This window comes from Antrostomus carolinensis, unplaced genomic scaffold (genome assembly GCF_000700745.2).
Source record: "Antrostomus carolinensis isolate BGI_N321 unplaced genomic scaffold, ASM70074v2 scaffold826, whole genome shotgun sequence".
NCBI lineage: Eukaryota > Metazoa > Chordata > Aves > Caprimulgiformes > Caprimulgidae > Antrostomus > Antrostomus carolinensis.
The window spans coordinates 4,471-15,991 of NW_010319609.1; the positions used below are offsets into that span (position 1 = coordinate 4,471).

An 11,521-nucleotide genomic window follows, 5' to 3' on the forward strand; every position below is an offset into this window, starting at 1 on the left:
GTGATGGGGGCTCCTGCCTGCTGGGCTAGAGGTGGCCAGAGGTGAGCAGCTGGGGAGGGGGTCTGGCATTCTGGGGCAGGGATCCGGCACATCGGCATTAGGGACCATTTCTCCACTCATGGACGGGTGGTTGGGGGAAGTTATGGGGCTGGAAAAAGGGGTCACAGCCTCGTGCCCGGGGCTGAGCTCTGTGGGGTACACAGGGAAGGAGGACGTCGAAAGGGAGCAGGAGGGAAGAGGGCTGGAGGATGTCCAGCAGACGGCTGCTTTCCCTTGCACCAGGAGAGGAAGGTGCCACCAAGCCCTCGGCAGCAGCACTGATGTATCCCTGCAGCTGCAATAAAGACTTTAAAAAGCATCCTCGCTGCTCCTGGAGCGGCTTTCTGCACCTCTGGGGCACTGGGGAGGGCTGGGAAGGGGCATGGCCCTGGCTCTGCAGGTGGGAGGAAGAGGAAGAGGTCCCAGCTCTAGTCCTGGAGAGCTAGTGGTCTAAAAAATTAAGCAAGAACACTGAAAACACTCATCAAGTGCCCCCAAAGATGGTTCTCTGTGGGTGTTTGGATATTCAGCTAGCTGGAGGCATTAGCCCATCACCTGAGATGGGGCCTCTGGGTGGGAACCCACCAGCTCTTCACAAGATGGGGACACTGGGCAGGGACACAGGGCAGTCATCATCAACCAGGGCCTGGGCCCTGTGGAGCAAAACCACAGACACCAGTTCCACCCACCCACCCCCGTGTTACATCATCCAGCTTCTGGGATTTGTTTTCCAAAATAAGTAACAGCTGCTTTTTATCATCTTCTGTTGGGGTGAAAGACCCACATGTCATTCACACACTTGGCATTGCTGCCAAATTCTCTCCCCCACCTGGTACATCCATGTAGGTAGATGTGTTTCCACTTCAGCTTCTTGGTCCAGGTGGGACCCAAGGCAGCAGGTCTGGGCACCAACCATGGTCACCACAGTGCATCCAGGCCCTGGCCGGACAGGGGGCTGGCTCTGTCCCACCGCTCCCCTACCAGAGATTTAGTCTCTGTCAGGCACAAGGTGCCAGTCACTGGCCTGAGCTTTTGCTTCCTTCCAGTGTCATATTTGCATCCATCAAATTCAGGATGCACGTGGTAAGGGCCAACAATTGCAGCTACCTTCTGGGTTTCCAAGAAAAGTAGGAGAAATGCAATTAAGTAAGCCAAGAACATCTCCTCTGCTGTGCCTGTTTCTTGGAAATGTGCTGATAGATGTAAAAAAAAACCCTAGAAAATAAACCAGCAGTGCTTGTATCACTGCAGCTTTCTGGGAGAGAAGTGTGCACTGCGATACCCCAAGGGTATTGCCCAAGGCCAAGAGCTGGGGCACGCTGGAGAGAGCAGAAAGCCAAGGCCAGGCTCTCTCCGGAGCAGCCTGCGTCACTCGCCCCGTCACACCAAACCTCTCCACGCACTTTGGGGACCAGCCACTGCTTGCTTGCTGCTGTGGTGTCCCATCCCCTTGGCTATCAGGGGCTTTAAAGACCCAAATCCCTGCTGGCAATTGGCAGGTGAAGCCAAAGGGCATAAGGAAAAGAAATAAAAGCAAGTCCAGGGAACCTCCTGGGACCACAAGCAGCCTCAGCAGGCAGAAAATGCCAGGACAGAAACGTCCCATCTCCCCGTGGTGGCCAGGCAGGGCGGCCAGGCAGGGCTTTTGTCCCTGCTCCCAGCCCTCAGCACCGGGCTGCTCTGCTGAAACCCACCCACGCTGGATGCGTCTGGACGCCAAACCCCTTGAGGAAATGCTGCTGCCTTGGCAGGGGGCTTTGGGCAGCCAAAAGGGGAACCAAACCTTTGCCATCGGCACCCCACGCAGCAGCTGGCGAGGGTTCCCGGGAGGTGCCGGTGTCACACAAGGCAAAGGCACCTCTGCCACTGTCACTGCTCATGTGGGGACCACGTGGGGGGAAAAAAACCAACCTAAATAATAATCAACTGCTGCTAAAAAAAAAATAATCAAGCAACAAACCACAGCAATTTAATTAAAACCAATAAACCACTGAGAGAGCCTGGGCTGGGTGGGACAGCAGCCTGGCTGCTCTCGGCTGGGGCCACTCGGTTGCCTCTCGGGAGCGATGACTCGCCCAGCAACATAGACCCGAGGGATTCCCAGCCAGCCCTCCGCCAGCCCGGCCAGAAACCACTTTCCTCTCCTGCTGGTCATTGCAGTGGGGTTTTTCTTTGTGTTTGTCTTTTTTCTTTTGTTTTCTGGGTCTCTTCTCCTGCCCTCGGTGCCACAAGGGGCACGAGGCACATCTGCCTCCTGCATTTTTTATCTCGGCAGCTTTCTAACCCATTTCCAAAGATCTGAAAGAAAAAGCAAAGTCCCTGTTTTGTTGGTGGGGTTTTTTTTTGTTTTGGTTTGGTTTTTTAAAACCAAAACAACCTTGTTGCTCAGAGCAACCCTTCCTGGCTGCTCTGTCCTCTCATTGCCCAAATATCAGGGTGCCTGGCAAACCCAGGAGAAGGACCCAGAGGCAAAAGGCCGGTGCAGGGCTGGGATCTGTACCCGGCTGCTGCCTTCTCTTACTGCCCGGGACTGACCCAGAGGGGACTCGGGTCTCTTCACCTTGATTTGTGAACCAGTCACATTTCGCTCCCCAAAAAGCTTCAATATATTATCTCAAGAGAGGGCATTTCTGTCGTTAAAACTCACTTTTAGAGCCACACAGATTTGTTAAGAGACTTTCCCCACATTTTCTACATGTATTTGGGGGACCCTTCCTAAGCATCCTCTCCCTCCTCGAGAGCCGATGCCGAGCACCCTCCCTCGGAAATGGCAGTTACAACAGTGACAGGGGGATCTCGAGTCAATCAAATACAGCCGAGTACAGAATGAGGAACAGATGCACAAACTCTCCAATAAATGCATAAAGTTACTTTATTTTCAGTATACATTTAATTTTGAAAAATAGAAATGCTAAAATATCTCAATCTTCATCTTTTGATTCCATAAAAGTCACAATAGAAAGCTTCATAAAACTGTAAAATACTATAATGTTATAAGGAATTTCATGTTTTATATTACTGGAAAAAAATCATTTTAATATATTGAAATGTTTTCTGCTTTTTTTTTTCCTTTTTTTTGTTCCACCATCTTGATCCACTTCATTTTATACTGTTTTTATTTTTTCCTCCAAAGCAAATAGACTTACAAGAATTAAAAACAATAATAAAAGTATCTGAAAGTGCGTGTTGATTTAAAAACAAAAATAAAAATACACAGATGTATCGGCCACAATGACAGGTAAATGTGGGCTTACAGAGACAGAGGGTCACACCTTCCCGGGGCTGGGACAAAGCTGGCTGCAGCTGGGTGGCCACCACCAGGTCCCACCATGAGCTGGGACCTGGTTTCCTTTCGCTCTGGGAAGTTCATTTCCTGATTGCAGAGGGCTTTGGGTCGTGGATATTCCCACAAGTGCTCACCCAGGCTTTTCCCCCAAAATACCCAATTCTGATGGAAAAGTTTTATTTCCAAAGGTCTATGAAGTGCAGTGAACCCCCCGGTGATGCACGCAGGTTCTCTCACCTGCCTGCTGACTCCTGGTGCCAGCAGAGCTCTTGGTTCCTCTCTTGGTGTTGGGTTTTGTTTTTTAAAGGAAAAAACAACACAAGAGACACCCACCACGGAAGTGCTCGTGTCAGGTGCTGGGAAAGGAAACCTCTCCAGCTCCTGTCACCAGAGGAGTGTGTATTTCATGGAAAGCTACAGAAACCTTTGTCCCATCCCTTCAGCGATGCTGCCCTCTGTACAACAGATCCCTCGGGTTAAAAACAAAAAATAAAAACAAGAGAGAGAAAGATCCAGATCAGCAGTCAACACATTTCAAGTACATTTAACACGGTTTGAAAGTGGAAGACCTCATTTTTGTGGAGACGTGTCACCAGGTGCTGGCAGATGGGGAGCTGTGCCCGTGGAGCCTCCTGGAGCAGAAGAGCCGCTTCTCTCTCTCCATCTGGTTTGAACTTTCCTCCGCCACTTACTGGGGTTCCTACAAATCAAAGGTTTGAGCGAAACACAAGCAGCTCCCGTGTCCTCTGCAGGTGACGCTCCAGCTTGTGTCCCCTTTGGGGACCAGGGACGTGTGCTCACCGAGGATGGAAACCGTTGGTTGAAGCCGGCATCGCACTTAGCAGGTTATCTGTCCTCCAGCTAGCGGGGCCTGGCAGCAGAAGGGATCCCAAAGCCACTCCTTCTCCGGCTGTTCCGACCTCTCCCCAGCCTTTCTCCAGCGGGTGTGGGTTCCTGGGATGCCAATCTGAGAGTCAACACACGTTTCATGGACGCCGAAACGGAGACCCCTTGAGAACGAGTGGAGGAATGTACGGAGGTGTGTGCGCGTGCTCGCTGCCTCTGCAGCTCCACCGACTTCCTGCGGCAATGACCAGCTGCAGCAGGTCAAGCTCAGGCTACCACGGTCCCTATCGACTCATCCTTTAACCAAAGCGCTGTAGGGGAAGTGAGGTGGCCCAGCTGCTTCTACAGCACAACTGGGAAAGAAAAGAAAAGCCCTATTCTGCACCTCCCGTTGCTGATACGGCTGCTACCAGTGAGTAGATGCTAAAATTTGGCATGTAAGGTCTCAGCACCATCATGAAATTCTGTTTACTTAACCAACGTGGACTTTGGTTTCACAAGGACACGAGGGGCAGCAAAGTGCCTGTCCTCTGCGGCAGGATTCTTCTCCATCAGGGGGAATTAGCCCTTCCAGCTGGGCTTTTTTTTTTAAAAAAAAAATTATTATTCTTTTTTTTAATGAAGCTTTTAGCGTGTTACATGTAGTCCTCACGTTTCATCCAAGCATCCTGGTGAAGCCCAATTTCCCAAATGCATGTTTGCACACACACACACACACACACAAGGACACATGTGGATGAGGTACCGAGAGAAACATCATCTCTCCCAAGGTGATATTTGCTCGCTTGATTTAAAAGCAAAAGCTGGGGCATGCCCACGCCTCGCCTGCTTGGGATTGATGCATCACCCTGTACGGATGGACGGGTCTAGGGTCGAGCGGTCAAGACTTCTCCCTGGAAGTGTTGAAGGCCAGGCTGGATGAGGCTTTGAGCAACCTGGTCTAGTGGAAGGTGTCCCTGCTGATGGCAAGGGGGTTGGAACTGGATGATCTTGAAGGTCCCTTCCAACCCGAACCATTCTATGATTCTATGATTTCGGGTCAATTCTGCAGGTGATGGTGAACAGCTGTGGGACGCTGGAGGATGCAGATGCTGGTGAGCCTGGGCGTCGGGGTGAACATCCCTTCAGCTGTTGTCTTCCTCCTCGGTCAGGCTGTCATTTATCTTCTCACGTACACGCAAGCACACGCCAACGTTTCAGAAGAAATAATTCCAACGATACCGCGTTGAAATCGACGTCATCAATACAATCAGCATCTGTCCACTTGATGTCGGCAGCCGGTCAGCATTTCGCTTACCACTGTTACATTTAAGACTCTTCTTAGATCACCAAAGATTTCAGTTACAACATCCCGTCTCCTTCATAGTACAGTTAGATTACTTATTAAAAAAATAATAATAACAGAACCTTAAGTAAAACGGATGCTTCAGAGTAGAAGGTGTTAATCAAACTGATCCAGCCCTATGCCAAGTTCTGGAGATTGTGGTGTGGTTTGCTTTTTTTTTTGTTGTTTTGTTTTTTTGTAAAAATCACATTATATATGGTACAATACATTTTTTTACAGAAAGCCTGGCATCTAGAAATAAGAGGTAGAACTACTCATAACTATACGTTTCCTGCTGCAGGAAAAATTCATTTTTTCTTTACAGTAATTAAAAAAAGGTTAAAAAAATTGTCAAAAAAAAAAAAGTCATAGGTTAGGCCCCCATAATTTAAACAAAATAATCTAGGAAAATAACACTCTTCAATGTACCTGACGGATTAAGTCCATTAAAGTGTTTCTTTAAAAAAAAAAATTGCATAGGAAAGGGACATTTCAAAACACACGCTACAACGATGGCGATGGTTTGTCTGTGCTGGGAGTGAAGTACCTTTGCCTTTTCCTTCCCGCCTTAACTACAAGCACAGGCTTTAAGAGCAAGTTAGTATTTAGCAGCACTTGCCAGCATCTTCGAGCAGTGTAAGCAAGACATCAAGAATTAACCTGGAGGTCAGTTTTGTTCTGCCAGAGGACAGACAGACAGACAGACAGACAGACGAACACACCATGACAGTGAGGCCAGTCCCTCTGCCATCTCCCACAGGTACGGTCTGACATCACACCCTTGACTATCTCTGCCCTCTGCTTGCAAATGAGAGACGCGTGCGTGTCGAAGCGACAGAGAAGGCAAAACGAGTCTTGGTCAGCGTGGGAAAACCAGGGGAGATGTGCAGGGGAAGGGTGGAGGGGCCGCCCGGGATGTCTCATTCACCTATGCAGGTGGGGAGCAGAGAGTGTTTTAATATTTGGCTAGTGACAAAATAAATTCCATAAAAGATTTAACAGACAGACAAATTACAAAGTAGTTTCTGTTCCCTTGCTTCTCCAGAAATAACCATTGTCTTCAGGCTCAAGTTCTATTCTAATTTGAGGCACAACTTTTACTGGAGTTCGTGGAGGGCTGCAAAGAAAAAAGAAAGCCAAGGTAAGGGTGGGGACCACCTCCGGGCTTCTCAGCCACCCTTAACGCCGTCTGCCGCGCTCAGGGCTGCTGTCAGCACAGCTTCCCACTGACCAAATCCCAAGAAAAAACAATTTTCTACAATGCTCCAGAGAAAACCAGCATTTTACAAACAAAAGGGGCAACTGGTGTAAAGTGGGAGAAGCGCAGATCCTGGGGCTTACTGGGACACCCAGCAGACAGTGTCACATCTAGAAATGGAAGAAAGGCCCGACTCCCAGTACCGGTTCCGTGCGTTAGCTCACACAACGCGGCTCTCTGAAAATGGCAGCAGAGAGACACCACGGAAAGCACCCTGACAGGCAGCAGTACCATATATCTGGTCTTAAGATAAGGCCTGTACATCACCTCAGATCATTTTAACGAGTTGGTCTAAATCCTGCTCAGATCAAGAGGTCAAACCACCGGTTTCATTGACTGAGGAGCTCCAAGGACCCAGCGCTTGTGCTTCCCACCAAGCTGTGGCTGCGCCCATCAGCTGCCTTTGCAATAACCTGGTTATAGCCACTGAGGTGAGTTTTGCTCGCTCTCTAACACCTGGAAGTGTCAACACTTCTTTGACAATGCAGAGGACTACTGCTGCCTTGGTCTAGACCCAACTCCTGGCACTGAGAGGTCCAAGGTGGCCCCAAGGGGCTGAGTCGCAGCTGAGATCTGAGAAATTGTTACTTCACTCTTCCTTGTTGCAATTTAAAGTTATTTTTTTTACTCTGTTTTCCACCATGGGCCTGGGAAAATGGATTACTTCCTCTTTGCAACATCCTGGAATGTGACTGAACAGCAATTTTCTCTGTCTCATTTTTTTTTTTTAAAAAAAAAGTTAAACAATCCAAATTAATTTAATCCTGCCCTTGTAGACACATTTTCTAGACTCTTCCCAGCTGCTGCCCATCTTTCCTCTGGTCTAGACCCCAAACCAGCCATGGGTGCTGCAGCTGGGGTCTAGCCACAGCCGGTGGAGCCCTCCAGCCCCGCGCCGGCGCTCCGCTCCCTGTCCCAGGCACAGTCAGGCCACGCTGGTCATCAACTGGGACGCTGCAGCCCTACGTAGGGAATGTTCCCCGAGTGCTTTTTAAGAGTTTCCTATAGGGGGACAGGAACTTGGCCTCGCTGCTTTTCTCTATACTGAGGGGCAGCTGAGATGCTTTTGAGGAATCATTACAAAGGGCGTTTTTTGGGTGCTTACCTTGGCATGGTGTATGACTGAAGGAAAGGAATTGTATCAGCACGACGTGTGGCGTTCAAGGAATGTTGGTGATTTTTCTCCTGTTGGGGAGGGAAGAAAGTGTTGTTTGTCACTGCCTGCAGCACTGGTGGCTCCTCAAGCCCAGCCTCAGTTTCTCCAGTGTCCTCTCATCTATTTTTTTTTCTCACCTCAGCTTTTTTACTGCTGACTGCCTGCCAGATGAATTTCACAGCTTGTAAATAAAAATGCTCAATTTTTCTCTCTCTCTCTCCTCCAAGATCAAAAACCCTGAACTGCCAACATGACCAAGAGACTCATTTCCCAAGACTTTCACCACCTTTAGGTCTTGACACTTACCTTGGATCTACACCTCTTTAGCTACCCTGTGCTCCTCACTGTCACACCCAAACTCCTGGGGAGAAAACATGGCTTTCCCTTCCATGCACTCTCTGTTACTAATAATCCTCTTCTTGCTATTGCTCAAGGAAAGCTAATGTTAATAGTAGTGCAAGTAATGCACTTTGAATCACAGAGCAGTTATATTCCAGGGCAAGACCACGGGGTGAATGCATTCCAGCTCCTTTGTCTAGTCCCAGAGCCTGTTTTGTTTTGTTTTGGTTTTTTTTTGGTGTTGTTTCTAATTAAAAACCTGCAAATCAATTACTGGATTATAAAAATGTACACATAAACAACCCAACTACTGCTCAGCTGGTGGGTGATTTACCCTGTGTTGTCTCAAAGGGCATTCCAACAACAGGTTTGTGACACAGGAATTAACTTCTCCTTAACTATTTCAGCCTTAAAGATGTTGAAATAGAGCATCTGATCATAAAATCCCATCTAACAACATTCAGGATGCAATTTGGTTTTAGCACATCAGGGCATTTTCACAGAAAAATGAGGAGGATCTGTTTTGATTGCCCCAGGCTGATTTCACTCCTTTTCTTTATCAGCAAAACACTGAGAATATCTAAATAACCAAGGAAGTGTCTCTTTCTCTTTGGCTTTGTTCTATAATGCCAACCTCCTAGTGTTCATGTAGGTAAAAACCATAGAGCAACTCTTGGGATTGCCTAAGGTATCTAAATGCCACTGAAAGGCAAGGGACTTGGGGACCAGCTCTTAAACTCAAAGGCTACTTTAAGGATCTAACTCTCTGTGGTTTTAGGTCCCACTCCTAGAAATCAGCAGCCTTGGAGCAGCACTAATTTATTACTATCATTTGGATTTCTCCCCTCCTGTCTCAGGATAAAGCAGCATCTTTAGTCTCCAGATGGCACCCACGGCTCAGGGTATTTTAAAAACACAGCGCAAAGGCAAAAAAGCTAAGTTATTATTGATTGTTGTTATTCCTGATTCCTCACCTACAAGACTGTGATATGAAAATGATGGAAAACGAAGATCATCATAATCCATTATGGATATTAATGTAAGAAATAAAAAAGAAACTGGATAGCACAAAAGCAAATCACCTAACAAGGGAAATACATTAATGGTCAACTGATCCCTGCCCTGGCAGTTTAATGGGCAAGGCATTAAATTAATTAAACTTTTTAAACTTAATTAAAACTTTTAAGCATTGATTTTCACAACTGCTTGGCACCTAAGGAAACAAAAAGTAACGGGACAGCGATGAGGTTTAGACATGCTGCAAATCCAGAACACTAGACACAGAGGGTAAAGAAAAAGTAAAATCAAAGCATCAGCAGAGTTAATACAAAACAGGGAAGGTCAGAGAAGAGAGGAGGAGAGAGTGAGCGGCCAAGAGACCTGTTAGTAGCTGGATAAAAGCGCTTAAGCTGGAGGCACCAGAAGGAACGACATCAGGTTTGTAACAAGCAAAGAAAAAAGCTCACAAAATCAAAATATGTTAGAAATCAGAGGCCTGGAAATTAAAAGAGAGGGGAAAAAAAAGAACAAGAACAAGTATTTCTCATATAATAGGAAAGTTGTGTTTTGTTTTGTTTTTTAAATCACTCTCAATAGATATATATTTTTGTACTGCAAGTCAGAGGCATGCAAGAGGTCAGTTCTACTCACTGTCGGCAGGTTTGCTATCACTTAGGAAAGGTTCCTGCTCCATGATGTCCATTGGTATTTTAATACTTGGGACTTTTTCTGAGTAGGGGCAGTCAGACTGTGAAAGAAACGTGTAAAAGGTCTTAGAATATTTGCACTGCTCTCTCTCTTATTGTCTCCCACAAATCAGAATTATTCTTCATATAGTTTCGATAGGAATGAGGAAAAGAAAAGAAGAAAAAAATGAAAAAGCATTTTTTTCATGGTCCAGCTTCGCTGCCTGCTGGTTTCTGCTGGTTCCCCACTGCACCCCACTTCCCTCTTCCTTCACACTACCAAAGTAAATCCGACTGAAAGAATAATCCTGTGTAATTGTTATTTTTCCCCTTCCCCACCTCAGTAGCTGATAAGACACCATCCAGTTCAGCTGGGAGTTGGCTGCAGGAAATACAGACAGAAAATGCATTTGGAGGCAGAAACAGCAGGGCAGTGGCTTCTGTGAAAGCTCATCAAACCTTCCATCCTGCTGCGCTCTCTGTAAAACCCCTCTGTGCTTCCCAGCTGCTCTATGAGGACGAGGGCCAGACACAATATGGCAGAGGTTCCTTAAGCCAGACTGTCTCAGCTCCCCCTTTTATTTAAGTTGAGTCAAACCCAGTCTCAATTACATCTCTCTTTACAGTAAAATAGTTCCTCAAATCCAGGGCCCCTGGAAGAATTCAGTACTCGCAGCCAGAGAGGAGAGACAGCAGCTGGGTCAAGGGTCCCATGGAGTCTGGGTACCAGCATGACTTATACCCCTGCTGGCTTCAATAATCCATCTACTCATGCTTAATAGAAGGTACTTGGAATTATTTTGCTTTTTAAAAATAAAAGTAACTTCTCATAACCAAGGCAAAGCTGATATTGCATAACTTGTCAAAAGAAGCAAGGTGATATCTGCCAGAAACCTTCATGCGTCTTTGCTCCTGGAGAGAACCAGACACAGCACCAAGCATAACGCTGGGGTGGAGGGAGGGAGACCTTCAAGTCAGGGCAGGAAAACATTACAGAGGCCAGATAATCACTCTCCTTGGTTTTTGGGGTTTTTTTTAATTATTTTTTTAACCTGACATCCAGTGCAGTATTTCATACTCCAACAGCAAAATGTTTCCTCAGGAATATCTTTACGAGGCTCAAGGATAGACACAGCCCAAATAAAGATGATTCTGCAGAAAAGCACTGAGGCAATAAAGCCATCCCCAAATCCCCACCTGTCTGGGGCCATGCTGAGCCTAAGAGCTGGGTAACCTCTCCAACATATCACTGTTTCAGTGCTAATAAAGAAATGTAAGAGTTCTCTGGAACAGCAATGCTGACACTCAGGGTCTACTTTGAACTTCACCATCTAAAATGAACAGACAGACAGAGTGGGCAAAAATGTCCTGAAGGGGAGAAGAGACAATTACACAGTTCTTCTGACTCTGAAACTAAATACACTAGCCCAAGATTAAAAGAGAAAAAAAAAAAAAGGTCTGGCCTTTTGTGAATCAAGCATTTCTTGACATAAAATAGGAGAGAAACGCAAGGCACTTGAGCTTTCATCAGACAAATGCAGCAGTAAGTTGCACTAATTCATACTTGGTAAAGGCAAACTGTAGGGAA

General features: G+C 46.8%; 2 protein-coding genes across 2 annotated transcripts in view; one reads left to right on the forward strand and one right to left on the reverse strand.

Moving 5' to 3' along the window:
- Positions 1 to 1,170, forward strand: part of GC (GC vitamin D binding protein) — a 5,442-nt gene extending 4,272 nt beyond the window's left edge. The window contains exon 12 of the mRNA XM_010169288.2: positions 1,086 to 1,170. Within this exon, the coding sequence (XP_010167590.2) occupies positions 1,086 to 1,170 (85 nt within the window). The remainder of the gene's footprint in view (positions 1 to 1,085) is intronic.
- Positions 1,171 to 6,388: 5,218 nt separating this feature from the next.
- Positions 6,389 to 11,521, reverse strand: part of SLC4A4 (solute carrier family 4 member 4) — a 151,174-nt gene continuing 146,041 nt past the window's right edge. Inside the window, exons 23-25 of the mRNA XM_029085268.1 lie at positions 9,899 to 9,995; positions 7,859 to 7,938; positions 6,389 to 6,612 (exon numbers count right to left, since the gene is read on the reverse strand). Of these exons, the coding sequence (XP_028941101.1) occupies positions 7,895 to 7,938; positions 9,899 to 9,995 (141 nt within the window). The 3' untranslated portion in view covers positions 6,389 to 6,612; positions 7,859 to 7,894. The remainder of the gene's footprint in view (positions 6,613 to 7,858; positions 7,939 to 9,898; positions 9,996 to 11,521) is intronic.